The following is a 17,606-nucleotide window of genomic DNA, read 5'->3' on the forward strand; positions in this document are numbered from 1 at the left end:
ATTTGATCTGAAGTATAAACAGCTTTGCTACATGTACTAAATAATAAATATATGGCATTAATCTTTATTAATGTCTACTTAAAGCTAATTTGACTTAAGAGTAACAGTGCAATAATAATTCTTATTATACTTTTTAAAAAGTAGTAGCGGAATATGTATCACTAGAATGTAAAATTATAACCTATGTTTATTACAAAGCCTGAGTCTACTAATAACCTTTCATATCAAGAAATCAGTAAATCATTCCTACCTTAGCAATTCTGTTTTCATACAAATCCTTCTCATCTTAGTGTTTTGTGTATTTTAGTTATGACACATAGTCGCTCAGTAAAATGAGTAACATTTAGTTACTCAGTAGGGACTCAGTAAAGTAGAAGCATACGTACAAATTCTGAAATTCATTCCTTTTATGGCTTCTACCTCAGTGTATTCCAGTTTATTGTTAGGATCTCTGTGGAGACAGAATGAGTGTGTCATGTAGCTCTTCTTCTAGTACTTAGCACAGGACTGGGAGGGCTCAGTGAGTAAATACTACATGAAAGGAGACAAAAATGCAAGAACAAATCATCACTTTCCTAGGCTTAGCAAAGACCACTAGGATGTGCTTTGAGTTCCTATGGACAATAGTCATCATTAAAAGGTAAATTTGCCTTTAAATTGAGAACAGAAATATGGAACTCAGGCATTATTAATAATGCACTCAACCAGCAGTGTTTCACAATCTCTTTTAATATGATTAGAATCCATAAAGTCACAATCCTTTGCCCAGTATTCTCATTAATTTTTTTGTTAATTCTCTTTTTCCATTGAGGATTTATGTTTTATGATTTATAAATAACATTCTGCCCAAGTTCAGTGTTGTTGGTTTTTAATCATGAGCATAGTTTTAAAATTTGATAACCAGAATAATCTACTGAAAAATACACTCCTCAATTTGAACTCTTGGTCTTCATTTAAAATAAACATGCCAGTATTTCTATTTTAGCTACTACTTCAGTGTCCTGATTACTGATGGGCAACCTCCAAACCTCCCATAAAATCCAACTCTTCCCTCGCCTTACTTCTAAAAAGAAAATATATTCAACAGAAAATCTCAGATGTGTTATTTCCCCACTGTATTTGAATATTATTTCTGATTTGAATTTGAGAAATTTGCTATTATCTGTCAAAAAAAGTAATGTCCTGGTGTCTTCATTCAAGTTTAGGGATACTTAGAGTTGATGGTTGAAATACTAAATCTCTGTGATAAAACTAATCTGTAGGAAAATTAATGATTCCTTTATAATGTAAGATACAATTAGCAGAATATTACATGATTATATTTAGCCATCTAACCTTTAAAAAAGCACACATTGTATACTTTTTAGAAAATGTTTCAAATTTCAAAAAGTTTCAAAACAAATTTTAGAAATAGTTCTTCTCCCCCAAGAAAAAGGTTTAGGATTCTGACTCAATTGAAATACTTAGAGAAACTCATGTTCTTGGTATCAATAGACTTGGAATGAAAGAATCGTGCTAAGTTTCCTGAGTGTGAAATTGTGGAAAGGATTAAACACTAATGAATAACACCTGTTCCAAGATGCACATGTGTTTTTCATTGATTTTCAAAAATTAAATCAAAGGGTTCCATATGTGTATGAAGGACAAACATCTGATACTTAAAGTAGCAAACAATAAAACACTGGAAGTATATTTCCTGTGAAGCTGAGCTGATTGGGGAAAAGGGGAGGTTTGATCATTAGGAAGATATAAATGTGGCTAAAACATAGGCACCATGTGAGAAAATGCTGGAAGAGCTTTGTAAATTGTAAAGTTGCATACATGGAGAGGACAGAATAGGTATTCCTGATTTTCATATTGTTGAACATTCACAACGAAATTGGAAATACTGTCTTTTTTAATGGATTAAAATTGATGTCCAAGTTGGAGAATAGACTAAGTACACATGCATATTTATGTGTTTGTCCTATATAAAGCAGTAAAGTCACCCTTTTTTTTTCTGTAGACATGAATTTCCCTGCTCTCCCCCAACTGCCTGTTTCATCCAGGTGCCACACATGATTCTGCCCCAAGCCTCAGACTAGTAGATCATGGGGACTGGATCCTGACTTGACTTAAAATTTCTGTGGGCTGATACTGCTGGCTGATGTTACTAAGTGTCTGCATTTCGTTTGCTCACTATCTGCTCTTGCCCGGGTTCGTTGTCATGCTGCTTCTCTTGTGGTCAGATTTGCTGCTCCTTATTGCCCAATCTCCCCCCGCCAAATATCCCCCAAAGTCTGCCCATACCACACTTTTTATAAATTCTGGCTCTTGATCATTATCTTTCACCATACTCCTGACCCGTGTGTGCTGAAATTGTTTCTTATGAATCTGCCTCTCAAGATCTAGGATCTGACCTATGTCCTGTCTAAATGCCCTTCTAACTGTGTGCCTTTGATCACAGTGACCTGTTGCTCACCTCCCTACCTTTATCTGACTGTGACTCTTCATACCTGCCTACTTCTCCAGCCCCAGCTACTTACCTTGAACTGGGAGCTTGGGCTCTGTGAAACCCTTACAGTCTTTTACATTCATTTCCCCACAATTTTCTGTCTTCAAATCATGTCACAGACACATTGAGTCACTTTCTTTCTTTCTCTTTTTTTTTTTTTGAGTCAGTTGCATATATATCTATCGGTTGGAAAAAATACCTTCTCATTCAGAAATGTAATCAGTACTGAGATATATCTATATGGGGTATTTAGTGTGGTTTGTCACTAAGGATGTCTAACGTAAAACTGTATTTGGGAACTCCATGTGGATTGATGATATTCCCTAGGAGTTGAATTGATTTGAATTGATTAGCACAAGAAAAAAGACAAACATGTAGTCCAGTTTTAAGTCTTTAAAATATATTATATATATTTATTCAATGAGTATTTACAGAATACCCTCTGCATTGGTGTTATGAGCATTTCTTTCATTGTACTTGAATGAAGAATCTTTCTGTGTAAGATGGATTTACACAGCATTTGCAGTTTCATTGACCGACAAAAATTGGGATTTGCTATGAGCTGACTATTTAGTCATGACATAATTTGTGTCCACAAGCTAGACTTGGTGATATGGCTTAGCTAAATGGAAACAACATTCCTGTCTCCCTGCTGTTCTTAAGTTCTTTATTGCTTTCATCTTCTCAGAGAATTATCCCAAATTACATATATACCCATAGTGTACTTTCCTTTATTTTATTTTTTGTTTTGCTTTGAGGAACAAAGTCCAGATATGTTTGTATAGACACAGATGTATACTGTATGGATATTGTGCCATGAGAATGTTGTTAAAGACTATGAGATTTTGGGCAGAAATTATTTCTTTTTCTCTTAGTGACAATCCTGCTATATTTGTGGCTTGGTTTATAGTTACAGGTTGGGGAGTTTTTCCTGGCTTAAATAGTTAAAAATGAGAAACAAATTGGAGAAAAAATGAGCAAGTTGAAATTCAGATATAAAGGTAGGTGTAAATTTGCCAGGTTATTCTGAGGCAAAATAACATGTATTCTTAAATCTCTAGTTACATTCAGATCATATTATATTTTAGCTCGATTCTGTCAGAACATTAAAAAATGAGTTAACTTCGAACTCAGAACATACTGCTTTTCTGGGCGATAATTTAAAATATAACTAATTTTGTATTTTTCAATACTTAGGAACTCCAGAATCCCTAAACAGTATTTTAGAAGTTCTTACTCGAGACAACTAAGCCAAATATATAAATGAATGGTCAAAAGTAATATATATGTATGCACAGTTCTAAAAACATATATAATCTGTATGTTTTCTTTTGTAGTTAATTAGATATTAACAGGTAATCAGAACTCCTTAAATATTTAACTTAATTTGATTAAAGCAACACTATAAACATGTTTGCTTGAGTTTAGGGAAGAAAATGGTTAATTAAGCTCTTTAAATTAACTTTATTTTCAACTAAATTCTTAGCATGTCCGTGGGAAAAGAGCCTGTCCCTATTTTGATGCAAACTTAGGGGAGTAACCTGTACAGCCCTGTTCTACAGAATGGTTTGGGAAGTTGTTAGGAGGCATCATCATGGGGGTCTTCATTGCTAAGTGGGAAAGTGGTTGAAGTCACATCAGGAGATGTGATTTGAGCACAGACTTGAAATTATTCATGCAGGATACGGTGACTGAGTGACAATTATTCTGGGTAAAATAGGAGAGCATTGGCAATGGGCAAAAAAACTAAAATTGAACACACACATCAGAGACTTATCAGATGCTAAAATGACACTTAAAAGAAATCTAAAAGCCATTGCTTCAGAAGTGGTGCTACTTTCTGTGACCCGAGCTTGCGCTTTCAAAAGTGAATGAATTGTTCTCACTGTAGTGTTTTCCAAAGATGCTGGGGCACACCTCACCAACATACAGGCATACATTTCTTATGCAGTTGACACTCTAAAGTTTACCACCAGAACAGCCAATAGAGTAACCTCTGTGGGCATACCAGCCTGAGTGCCTATCTCCCCGGTCTTTACACCCCCTTTCCTTTGCTTCCCCTGCCTCTCACTCCATCTGCCACACCAGCAAGAATGAATGGTGGGTTGCAGACACTTCCTGCTTCAGATCCAGGCCTCACTGTTCCTAGGAGCTTCGGTGCTCTTCCATGTTTCTGAATCCACAATGGCTATTTGGAGATTAATCTTAATGCTGTCTTGTCACTACTTCCATGGTCATTTTGGCATGGTACAGTCTAGAGTTTGGGTTCTGCATTCAGATTTTTGGCTTCTAAATCTTGGCTCCAATTGAGCTCTGGTTGATGAAGTCACTGAATCTCACTAACCTTTGGTCTCCATCTGTAACGGCTGGGGATTTACCTCCTGTAAAATGGTGACAATTACACTGGTTTATGCATGTGACAGGCTAAGTAGAGGGCCTGGCACATTGTAGGTAGAAGTAGGGAGACTGCCTGTCCCAATTTGCCCAAGACTAAGGTAGTTCCTGCAAAGCAGAACTTTCAGTTCCAAGACTGGACATAACATGGTTTTAAAGATCCCGGGTGAATGTAATATGCAGCCAGGGCAGAAACCACTGCAAGTAACTAGTTCCTCCTCTGTCCCTTTCCTTCCAAAGCTCATGGTCCCTGCCTGGGCTCAAGACTGATCATAGGAAATAGTGAGGTTTGCTTTTATTTTCACATATAATTTCCAACATTTGAGCACATATTTTGTAACTCAGTGATGATTATGCATGTTTTTAAAACTTGCTTAACTCAGCTGTAGATCACTTCATTTTTATGTTAATAGTTTATTATGTAGCAAGCTTGTTTCTTAGGCAGCTTTCTATTCACAGTTTATCGTTAAAAACCAGCCGTTTCATACTTAGAGTCAACCTGGCTTGTTTCTGCTTTCTTCAGAGAAGGAAAATAATTTTCTATACTGCTAGGAATTCTCTTAGATTAAAAAATAGTATTTCGTTGCTGGAGTAGCATAAATGTTGTAGATTTAGTACCCATTTGTGGTTTGTGGAGAGAATCAGATGCCCTGGGGACTTGGGTTCTGGCACGGAACTCTGGATGTGCTAAAAGGTCCATGTCATGGGCCCGTTTTATTACCAGTTACTTGGCCACCTTGCTCATGGCCTAGATATAAGATCTAGCCAAGGCCCTGCTTATTATTTAATAGTTTGTTCAAAACTAGCAGCATCTTTAAACTTTTTATTTTTTATTTGTTTTCCTTCAATTTAGCAATTCCCCTGTGATAATCTAAGTAGAGATTCTTTGTCCTAAAAAAACAAAACAAAACAAAACAAAACAAAACAACTGAAAACATTTTTTGACATGCCTTAGCTGATAAAAACATAGTCAAAGATTAGAAAATCAGACACTAATTTTATTGCATCTTATATTTTTTTATTGGAAATCTTCTGGTGATTTTCTCCTTTTTCTGTTTTTTTCAAGAAGTAAACCTATGAGAAGAATCCCAAAATTATTTTTATTATGTCCGTAGTTAGCCATTACTACAGACTGAATCCTTGTGTCCACCTGCCCCCAAATTCACACGTTGAGCTCTAACTCCCAATTGATGGTATTAGGAGGTGGGGCCTTTGGGAGATGATTAGCTCTTGAGGGTTGGGCCCTCATAAATGGGTTTAGTGCCATTATAAAAGAGACTCTGGAGAGCTCCCTGGTCCCCTTCTACATAAGGTCATAGAAATTGGAACCGGGAAGCCAGAACTCACCAGATACTGATCCTGCTGAAGCCTTAATGTTAGACTTTCCGGTCTCTAGAACTGTGAGACATAAATATTTATTGTTTAAGCCACTCAGCTGTGGTATTTTGTTGTAGCAGCCCCAATGGGCCAAACCATCAATAAAGCACTACTTTAATTTTTTTATTTGAATTTGGAGTTTGGCCACCTACTATTACCCTATCGACATAGGGAGGTTTTCAAAACCTCCACTTCATCTTTAATGACTGGGAGCCTTTGCTGTGGTGTCACTGTGCAGAGATGACTGTTCTACTGCCTCCCTGCTTAATCTGTCAGCCTCTGCATTTCTATTCTGTAGAGTGGGAATGTGTCTATCTAAGAGAATAGTTTTGATAACTAAAAGACAACATAAAAGACTCTTGCACACTGAGGACATTTATATAATACCCTTCTTCACCTACTCTGGGCACATTCCCCAGAATGGACTTCTATTTGGATCCTTTCTCCTTACATTGTAGGTACATTTCTCTGGTTCATTTACTCTAATGTTTGTATTACAGTTGCATGTTTTTCATCATTTTTTCATTCTCAGGTTTGTGAAGCCTCCTAAAAATTTTCTTCTTCCATTGTCACCTTCTGTTATATGATCTTCATGTCTACTTACTTCTTTATCTTGCTTTTTATCTCCCATAATAAGAATAAACATTAAATTGAAAATATTAGTCCCGGCTGACTGTGGATGAACTTTGTTGTGCAGTGGAAGTGATGTTTTGGTTCTGCAAGTACATAGGACACTCCAAATTGACCTAAAACCCTTATAGCTTTTATCAGCTTCCAGATCGCTGGTTGATAAATTCCGTCAATGCAAAATGAAAGTTGAGTCACACATCTGTGTTTTATTGTTGCCTTAGGATAATGAAAGCTATTGCATTGTGATTTTTATGTTATTGAAATAAAAACCCCTCAAACTCAAAACTCTTGGGTTGTAAGACTGTTGTATTTTTATCATCATCCATCTGTACCAATGCTTGCGGGACCTGACCATTAGTTAATAAAGAGGGCACTGCGTTGTTCTCTTTCATGCTAAGTCCTTGTTTGTTGCGAAGTTAGTTTAACATCTAGCGTTTGCACAACCCTTTAAATTTCATATTTTCGTGGAAGAAACCTCGGACTCACATGACTATCTTTTAATCAGATTTTTAATAAACCCATTTCCAAAGCCATTGCTTCCCATTTCCTTTCACTTGTTTTATTTGTTTTTATAAAAAGCAGTTGTGTAACAAAATAATAAAAAAGCAATGCCTATGCCTCTTTTTACATATTATTGAATTTATTGGTATGACATTGGTTAATAATTATATAGTTTTCAGGTGTACAATTCTATAATATATCCTCTGTATATTGTATTGTGTGTTCACTATCCAAAGTCAAGTTTCTTTCTGTCACCACTTACCCCCCTTTACCCTGTACCTCTTTTTAAAATTGGTTATTTGCTTTTAGTAAGTTGATTCCACTGGGCTCTCAGGTATGTTTTTCATAGCCCTAATAGGAGCTTCCAAAAAACTCTTTCACTATACCAGGTATAAGGTAGATGGCAAGATCTGATAACCCCAAAGGAACTTGCATTAAATAATGCAGTTGGAAAGGAAAATGGAAATAATCAACAAAAGCATGAAGAGAAACCATAAGGACTAGATAGATTATATTTACTCCAAGGTTTCTCATTCTATACTTTCTCTCCTGTTCTCTCAAACCCGCTTTCATATTTAGGGTAAATTACTTTTATTTTCTGTTGTATTTGGCAATAACTACAGGTTCCCTTTGAAGGTCAAACTTAAGTAATTGAGTAGGCATGAATATATTTGATTTTTGAAAGCCAAAATTAGAGAATACTGTTAAACAACATTCTTGAATTGTTAGTTCTGATAGGCACTAAACTGAGATTATATACAAACTGTGTAAGCATAAACACACTACAGCATCTGAGATGGTATATTTAACATTATTATTTTTCATTGTTGTCCTTTCCCATTAGTTCTTTGCCAAAGTATTTTAAAATGATTGTGCTTAACTCTGTACATCAAAATTTAAGGTCATAATTAAATAGTATAAAAAAGGATTAAAAGTTTAATTTTTATTTTAAGTTTTTATGGTTAAGTTTACATAGTATTTACAGATAGATTAAAATAATAATTAATGAAATGACTTGTGTAATATACAAAAACCACTTCAGGAGTGCCAACCTGGAGTATGCAGTTGGAACTCCTGACTAATATATTTAACTGGAAATGCTATAGGTATTGAGTCATTTCTTTAGTTGGGCAAAAGGCCGTCACTGCTCTAGGAGGACACTTGTTTTTGTCAGGCCTCTTATGCCTGGCATGCCTTGCACATAGTGGGTAGTGAAAATTGTTAACATTTATGGAAGTTTACTAAGTGACAGGCAATGTAGTGAGCTCTGTGCACACATGAACTCAATAAATATTTGCTGAGAGTCCAGGGAGTGACTAAACAGTCAATGCTTCTGGTTTCCAGCACATAGAGAAGACCCTTTTATTCAGCTAATTAAGTGGGCCTAGACATATTTATGGGGATTTCTTAATTTTTCTTCACAAGTGAATTTTGACAATATCTTTTATATCTCTTGACATGAAATATTTAAATCGAGTTGATAATGTTAAAAAGCGCTATTCTCTGAAGTATTTGATGTTTAATGTTTTAATACCTTTATAATGTACTACAACTCTGAGTAAAGATTTAGGCAATTTCTCTTTGATGCCACATCTAGACATTAAATAAAGACAATTTGTAACAACATTGTAATATGAATTAATTCAAGAACTACTAAAAAAAAAGAGAACCCATTCACCCTCATGTCATTATCATCTGGAGAACACATTAATGTTTTGTAATTTTCTGATGATTAAACTTCTTTAAAGTTTGCTGTTCTCATATATCATTACAATGAACATGCCACTTATAAAACATTAATTATTGATAACACCCAAGAATTACATCTGCTTTATTCTTTTATTATAAAAATTGTGCTGAATAAATCAACCCGTCATAATTACTTTACAAGGGGGAACCCTCCAAAACTGGAATTTGTTTATTAAAAATTGTGTACTTATTCTTACATGTTTAAACTTTGGTCACCTTCAAAGTACTTTCCATTTGTGCAATACATCTATCAAGACTTTTTCCCACTGCTCAAAAGCAGTGCAACTCATTGATTTTTGTGCCTTTTAGTGCTTCTGCTGTTTTTTTGTTTCACCTCTTTCACAATGGCAAAATGTTTCCCTTTGAGGACTTTTTTTCATCTGGAGAAACAAACAAACAAACAAACAAAATAACAGTGTGGGCAGGTGCTCTCATAAATCACCCATCATGAAATGGGCAAATGCCTTGAAAGAGTCTTTAAAAAAAAAAAAAAAATCACTGAAGCCGAACTCAACCTCTCACAACAATGCCAGCTGGTACACTGATACAAACAGGCTCCTAGAACATTCACCTAATGGGGGAAGCCTGTGTTACAAGGGGCTCACCCTCCTAAAGATAATTATTTTTTGGGGGGGTCCCCCTTTGTATATATTCAACCCAAGTGAACAATAGTTGCAACCTGTTATGGACTTTTACAGCACATATATTATACATATTTTACTAATGTATCATAGAATATAATTAATTCAAGATATAGTGAAGAATATGTGACTAAAATGCACTGATTGAAAGCTCAAATTTCTGTTTTGCAATGCTGAAACATATGTACTTATAGGGACATGTACAAGCATATGTCCACTAATTTTGTGGGGTTTTATCTAACTTTTGTGTTGATTTCTCTAGAATTCAGTATGTTCTTCAAAATAGGAACTATGTCTTTTGAATGTCATAATTAATGGTGAGAACAGCACAAACTAAGTCAATACTGTTTTGATAGTTTTGAAATACAGAGGGACAATGTTTATTATATTCTTTAAGTGTTTTGGTCTTTCAGGCCTTTGTAACATTCAGCTGACTGATTTAGTCTTGACGTAAGCCAAAATAAAATGGAAAGTTCATACATTCTAAGTTTATTTTAATGGTACAGACTTATTAACCATTAAACAAACATATGTTGCTAAACATGTGCTGTGCTTCCCATCTTTGTAAAGGTAACATTCAGTTGTATGTCGTGAAATATTCAGAGCGTCCTGTTACATGAGAAGTATCCAGTGAAAACATTTATACTCTGTCATTGGTTCGTCAATCCAATTATATTCCTTTAAATATCTTCCTTTTATTTTTTGAAAATGCTTAGAGGATCACATGACCAAGTAAAAACATGATATTGTTAAGGGATTATGGGAAATTTATTTTTTGTATTTGTGTTATTTTAACACAGCAACTACAATAGAATAACATAAATATTTCTAATATTTTAACTGCACGTTAAACTGATTCCCTGTGTATTCAATATGTCCTTAATTATTGAAATTTATACTAACCTACCGATTGCTTATAACATAACTACCTTAATTTCACATGATACTGAAAAATGACATTTTGTTTCAGAAGTTTCAAGCAGATTATGAAGTCACTTGAGAGTTTGGGAGGGGATGTTGAGACTTGCTTTAAGGAGTCTGTGTGTGTGTGTGTTTGATGTGCAGCCCCTGTTCTTCCTGGAGCCTACCAGCAAAGCCATTCCCAAGGCTATGGGTACATGCACCAGACCAGCCTGTCTTCCATGAGGTCAATGCAGCATTCACCAAATCTAGTAAGTGTGGGCTGTTGCTTTTTTCCTGGTATTCTAGTTCATCTCCAAAATAGAAATGTACAATATTTTATTCCATGCATATTTTTAATGCTAAAATGATTTTTAATTATTTTACATTTTAAAATCTACTATTAACATATTGTTAATATACAATATTATATTAGTTTTAGGTGTACAGCATTGTAATTTGACATTTACTTACCTTGCGTTGTGGTCAGCACAGTAAACCTAATAACCCTCTGTCACTATGCAAAGTTATTGTGGTATTATTGATGGTATTCCCTGTGCTGTGTATTACAACCCCATGAGTTATTTATTTTATAGCTCGAAGTTTGTGCCTCTTCTACCCCTTCACCTTTTGAACTCATCCCCCTACCCTTTTCCCCCTCAGGCACCGGCTATGTGTTCTCTGCATCTATGAAGCTGCTTTGTTTTGTTTGTTCTTTTTTTTTTTTTTAGGTCCCACATATAAGCAAAATTATACAGTGTTTGTCTTTCTCAGACTTATTTCACTTAGTGTAACAACCTTTAAGTGTTGTTGCAAATGGCAAGATTTCATTCTTCTTATGGCTGGATAGTATCCCATTGCATATATGTACCACTTTATCCATTTATTTGTTGATGGGCATTTACAGTTTCATATAAAGGATAAATGATGTGCTGCCATTTTACAACCCGTTTGAAGGAAGGAAAAGACTTACAGAGATAAACCATTGAGAAGTGAAGGTGTGATGTGAAAACATGTAAATGATAAAACACAAGGAATCTACTAGTATGATATCCTCATTGTTACTTCATGATTGGTGTTAGCCAAATATGATCTTCATTCAGGTCTCTAAAGCACAAATATGTGGTGCTATTAACTAGTTATTCTGAGCATTAATCAAAATGGCCACAAAAATCTAAATGACAGAGCCAACATGTCTTTGAATCCTACTTTATTAGTGGCTTGGTTTGTTGTGATTGTTATTTGTGGCCATGACTATGCTGGATTTCATTGTGTGACCCTGTCTCTCCTTTTCCAGAGGACCTACCGAGCCATGTACGATTACAGTGCGCAGGATGAAGATGAGGTCTCCTTCAGGGATGGCGACTACATCGTCAATGTGCAGCCCATCGATGATGGCTGGATGTACGGAACGGTGCAGCGAACTGGGAAAACCGGGATGCTCCCAGCAAATTACATTGAGTTTGTTAATTAATTATTTCTCTTGCCCTTTGAGCTTTATTCTAATGTACACTAAACCTAATCTTTTTAAAAGATAGAAGATACTTTTAAGACAACTTGGCAGTTATTTTATGGTAATTTATCCTTACTTTGACAATTAGGCACACAGGTACGAGAAAGGAGGAATGATTTCTGGGCTGAAAACAGCAGCGGTTTTAGTAACTGCTGTAAACAGAATAATGAGGTCTGGAGACCTGGTGCTGCTAATTGTTATTGGTTTCTTTTGATTGGCTACTGAACCCTTCTGGGAAATGTATTTTTGTAGACTTTAATAGAGATGTTGATTGTCCCGTAAATGTAACAAGTATACGAGACTTCTTAGCTGTCACTTTGGAATCACCAGAAGCCAATTCTCTTAATTCAGTAACACCGTTTAGCTGTGGAGTCATTAGGCGATTTCCAATGCCAGTGAAAAATTGCCTAATATAATAAGTGTTAGCAGTGGCAGAATGACAGTTTGGTTAAAATTACGTTGACTGGTGGCCTTAGGGACTTAGGAACTTCTACTGAACAAAGAAAATTTTTTGTTTCCTTGGCCAACTTGGGTCTATTTATTTCTCATTTGTACCAAGGCATATCCTACTCTCCATTTACATTCTGTGGACCCAAGCACATGCTTGGGTCCATAGAATGTCAGGACCAAATAACTTCACAGCTACTCTGCAAAGGGCAAATTAAAGGTCATCTATATTATTTCCCTAATAGCCTTCACCCTGCTGCATGACATGTAGGTTCCAGCTTCTGTAACATAAGCAGCTGCACTGCCCATTCCTCTTACTAAAGCAAAAGTGTGGCTGATATCTAAAAGCCCTTCCTCTAGTTGCCAGCTCATCAGAAAAACATATTTTGAAAAGTTGCTTGAGATTCTCCTGCTGCATTGCACTCTAGTTTCGAAGGATTTACACCTTAGGAAATAGATGTATACTCTAGTAAATAGGCGATTTAGGTGTTTATTGAACAGCTTTTATCAACTTAATGCCGCTGTTGATTTAAAAGTTAAGAAAACTTAACAGGAGCCAGTGACAAAGTGGGATATGAAGTGTGCTGGAGAAAACCAGCGAGCAAAAAGTTACCGACTCTACAGAGAGACAGAGAGAGACGATCTGGTTTCTTATTTTGAAAAACGGTATTCAGATTCTGGAATGGAAATCTAGACACTGAAACTGGTTAATGAAAAGACTTTCTTTTCATTTTCTGTTATTTGTTATCTAAATCATATGCAGGGGGTGAGATCGGAATGTCATCAGAGATTTCAGCTGCAGGCCCAACAAGTTGTTCACTGGAAATGGAATTCTTGTAGATTTTGATTTTCAAATGAGTGGCCTTGCAGTTTCTTGCTGGATTCACAGCCCTGACTGCAGCCGTTACTGGCAGGTCATGACTTTCATCTGAGTACACAGTCTAGCTCACCTGAGAGATTAACATCCATCAGCAACTGTGTTTTTCTGATTGTGTCACTTATTGGGACATGCAACAGGGACTATAGTATTCCTGTAGGATCTGACTCTATAGCTGAGATGAAACTGAAAAAGCAGTTACAAAAATGTAATAAAGTATATAGGTCTTGTATGATAGCATATCCTTACATGATATAATCAAAGTAATTAACAAAATATTTTCTAAAATATCTTTTGCTGAAATGTTTACCAGTTCAAAGGCAAAAGTTAATTCATTAACACCTTTGAAAGGTTAGCAAATACTTTTGAACATCTATAATTTCATTCTATCTGGCTAAGAGAGTAAATAAAATAAAATTTATAACATACAAGCTTCATCTACATGGCACTGCCATAAAATGAAAAGAGAAAAATTCAGGCAAATAACCAGAGATTTCTTTTTTGAGTGAGCTTTACAGATTACCAAATAACCAGCTTGACTGATTTTTCTTAACTGCAATGACCAGTCATGATTAAATTGATTAAATCTTATATCAGTTTTGGTGTCCTGTACACAAACCTACAAACAAACCGAATTTGCAATATTCTTGCAAAAATTTCTGTTCATTAAAACTTAGGGGAAAAAAGATTGCTCAATTTTATGATATTATTAAGTAAATATACATTTCACCAAGACTTTTTTTCATGATTATAAAAAAGGATAGTTATTGATTAAATTTGTAGACTAAATGTAGGACAGATACAATTTTTGATAAATAGCACATTTATAGGAAACGCAAAAGGAGACTGACTTAAAATGATGGTTATAATGGGGGAAAGTTACCATAAAGCAGCAGCTTGATGTTCCATTGTTTTTATTATCCACTGATTTCAAATCAGATTCACTAAATGTAATAAGTCAATATTTATTTGGGGAAAAATTCTCCTAAAATTTTAAGCTTTGCATAACGTTTGCATAGCAAGATGTTCCTGCTTCCAGTTGTTAGGAATGAAGATTTGATCAGAATGTAACTAGAAGGCATTATTTTACAATAAAGACTGAGGGAGAAGAAGATGTCACGTGCCCCTAACACTCTAACTTGATAGTGTGGTCATTGTTCCAAAAGCTTGTTAGGATATCAAGATCTCAGCAGAAATATAGGAACTATATATTTAATACCAAAGTGCTATTTTTTACAGCATCATTTTCAAAAAATTCTTGAACAGCTTTTTCCCTTTCAACACACCCCCTGCCCACCTTCAATTTGGCAAGAGGGATCTCATACATAATGCTGACAGCTAAACTAGGGCCTAAAAAAACAAGTTTTTCAAATTCAAGTTACAGAAGACTGCAAGTGCCCGAGTGCAGAGAGTACGCACCTGACTTTCTCCACCCGATGTTCTCCAGCCTGGTAAAAGCACAAGGAGCAGTGTGATATGCTTTTCAAGGTTACAAAACCAAAACTGTCCATGGATCATGTATTTCTGGAGAAAAGCATAGCAACAGAATATAGTGCTTTTGTCGTAAGTTTTTGTAGCAAATGTTTTTACTAATTCTTGGTCTCTAGGAAAGCTTTCTGTCTCTCATCTGTGGCAAAACGACTTCTTTGGGTCTTCTTGTTATCGTTTACGCATCAGCATTGTAGCCCAACTTGAAATATTTTATCTGGTTGTCAGATGTCCCTGCATCTCCCCATGCCTCTCCCCATCTCCAGACACCACACAGATATTTGCAAGCACAACTTCCAAGAGCACCTTGTTGGAAGACGGATGAGACCAGATCAGCCCTGCTCTCGCCACTAGGTCCATTGTGTGAAGATGATGGAGATACAGTCTAGCCGGTTTTGCCACAGTCTTTCTTTCTTGACCCTCTCTGTGTGGAGCTCGACAACACTGGGGGGTGGGGTGGGAAGCCGGCTTTTCTAAAACAGCGGAAGTTGAAAAGGAGTATCTGTTTTTCAGGTGTGTCCATCTCCAGTGGAATGTCTTTAATGAAAAGATAAAGAAACTGTCAATGATCCTTTAATAACAAATCTCTATATAGCGTAGATGCAGTTTATACCAAAATTATAATATAGATGTATACAAAAATAGGTGCCTTTTTGATTACCCTTGTTTATCCACTATGGTCTGGGAAAGAAAACCAAGCAGGCGAGCTTCTGCCTATTCTATAGTAATATTTTATTACCCGTGATTGGTATTTTTGTGGTGGGGAAGTGAGATGCTCCTGACAGATATCATGGGTGAAAGCTGATTGTATTTTACTTCTAAAGGTTTAAAACTGTAGAAAATAGTGACTCCTATCAATTTCTGAAATATCCTTTGTAGATTTATATATAGTTGAGATGCATAAACATTAATTTTAGGTTTGAGATTTAAAATACCAATTGTAAGATAGAAGAATTATATTATGAGGCTGAAGTCGTTACACAAGATGAAATTCACTGCATAAATTCATTATACCTTAGCTATTTGCTTCTGATAATCTAAAAGTGGCTGGCATGTGCTCGATTTGGATCACATGACATGGTGGTTAGAAAGCCGTAGTTAAGTAAGAAGGTATTTAAACAAATGTAAGAAGCTATGAAAATGAATGCTGAAACAAGAGCCTCCTCCTCAAGTAGTCCATGTCCATTGCGGTCCTTTCCAGGCCTCTGTCAGCTGTTGATGATCAAAGAAATCACAACATTATATGATGCTCTTGTACCCATTGCTCCACGATGTTTAGTCTCCTGGAATCCACAAGCCTGGAAGGATCCCCAGGACAAAGGTCTCCCCCAATGGTCCATGTTACTCTGTTGTATTCATGGAAATTCCATACGCTTTTTGTGTTTGCTATGTGGTATTCAGTTTGCGTAGTATATACTTCTTTGTAATCCAGTTGCTGTTAAGAATGATTTACTGAAAGGAAAAGAGAAATCTGCATTATAGTCTCATTCTTCAGTGTCCACACAAGGAATGGCTGAGCATTTAGAAGCAGCAATAAGTCTGTTACAGGCATAGTGTGGGAATGTTTGGTCTTTGACCTGTGATAAAAATGCAAAATTGAATCATTGTGCAGTTTGGCTTCTATTTGCTTCAAAATATGTAGAATTGTGCTAGATGATTAATTTACAAGACCCGACTAATTTTGAGAGCTTACAGTTTGGGAAGAAACAATGTTTTTAAAATGAAGGGGCTTACAGAATGAATAACACAATGTTATTAATATAATTTGGCTTTTGTTATGCAAATCATTAACACCAGCTATTAAAATATATTTTAGTAGAAATGCTTTAATTCATGTTTTTTTTTCCTCTACACTGTGAATCTTGAAACCTTGGTGGACTAGAGCAACATCGTGCTGCCCAAAGGACTAACCTATGCAAACTAGTTCACATTCTAGTGGATGTCACAGCAACTGTGTAATAAGACATATTCCCCCAGCATAATGTACAGTGGCATCGAAAAACACATTCAGCCTAGCGTCCCGTATGTATAGTATAGTCACTCACAAACCCTTCAAGGCTACCATAATCATTAGTAGTATTACTCATTTAAAAGCAAATCAGTGATTTATCTATTAAAACTACTTGAACGATGCCGTAACAAGAATGATGGATGGACATGTCAGCCGGCGTCAGTGTGGTCGCTGCAGGTGTTCTCCTGAGACAGAACTGTGTTCTCAGATGCACTCTCTTCAGGGTATTATTACTCTATGTCTTCTTTCTGTATTTGTAAAACATTATAACGCTTGAATTTCCTATCTCTACACATTCGGTTTGCTTAAATAAATGCAGAATATAAAAAATGGTTCCACTTCTTGGTTCTCACCTTGGTTTCTTGGAGCATGAATGGTTAGACCTTGGTTTCTTCGAGCATGGGTCATCGATAATTCCTTGGGTCTTAGGTTTATCATGACAACTCATATCAAATTGCATCAAAGGTATATGTTGGCTTCAGTGCCTTTACATTGATGAATCATTCAAAATGTGCATTCCTCCTCAAATATACTTAGTTTTAAATGATAACAATATTATGCTTTTTAAGGCTCAGTGTCTTTAT

General features: G+C 35.8%; 1 protein-coding gene across 1 annotated transcript in view; it reads left to right on the forward strand.

Moving 5' to 3' along the window:
* NEBL (nebulette) overlaps positions 1-17,337 on the forward strand; it is a 102,084-nt gene extending 84,747 nt beyond the window's left edge. Inside the window, 2 exon segments of the mRNA XM_054592929.1 lie at positions 10,852-10,958; positions 11,984-17,337. Coding sequence (XP_054448904.1) covers positions 10,852-10,958; positions 11,984-12,160 — 284 coding nt within the window. The 3' untranslated portion in view covers positions 12,161-17,337.
* Positions 17,338-17,606: the final 269 nt, after the last annotated feature.

This window comes from Pteronotus mesoamericanus, unplaced genomic scaffold (genome assembly GCF_021234165.1).
Source record: "Pteronotus mesoamericanus isolate MK-2021 breed Mesoamerican mustached bat unplaced genomic scaffold, CSHL_Meso_final contig_130, whole genome shotgun sequence".
Classification (NCBI taxonomy): Eukaryota; Metazoa; Chordata; class Mammalia; order Chiroptera; family Mormoopidae; genus Pteronotus; species Pteronotus mesoamericanus.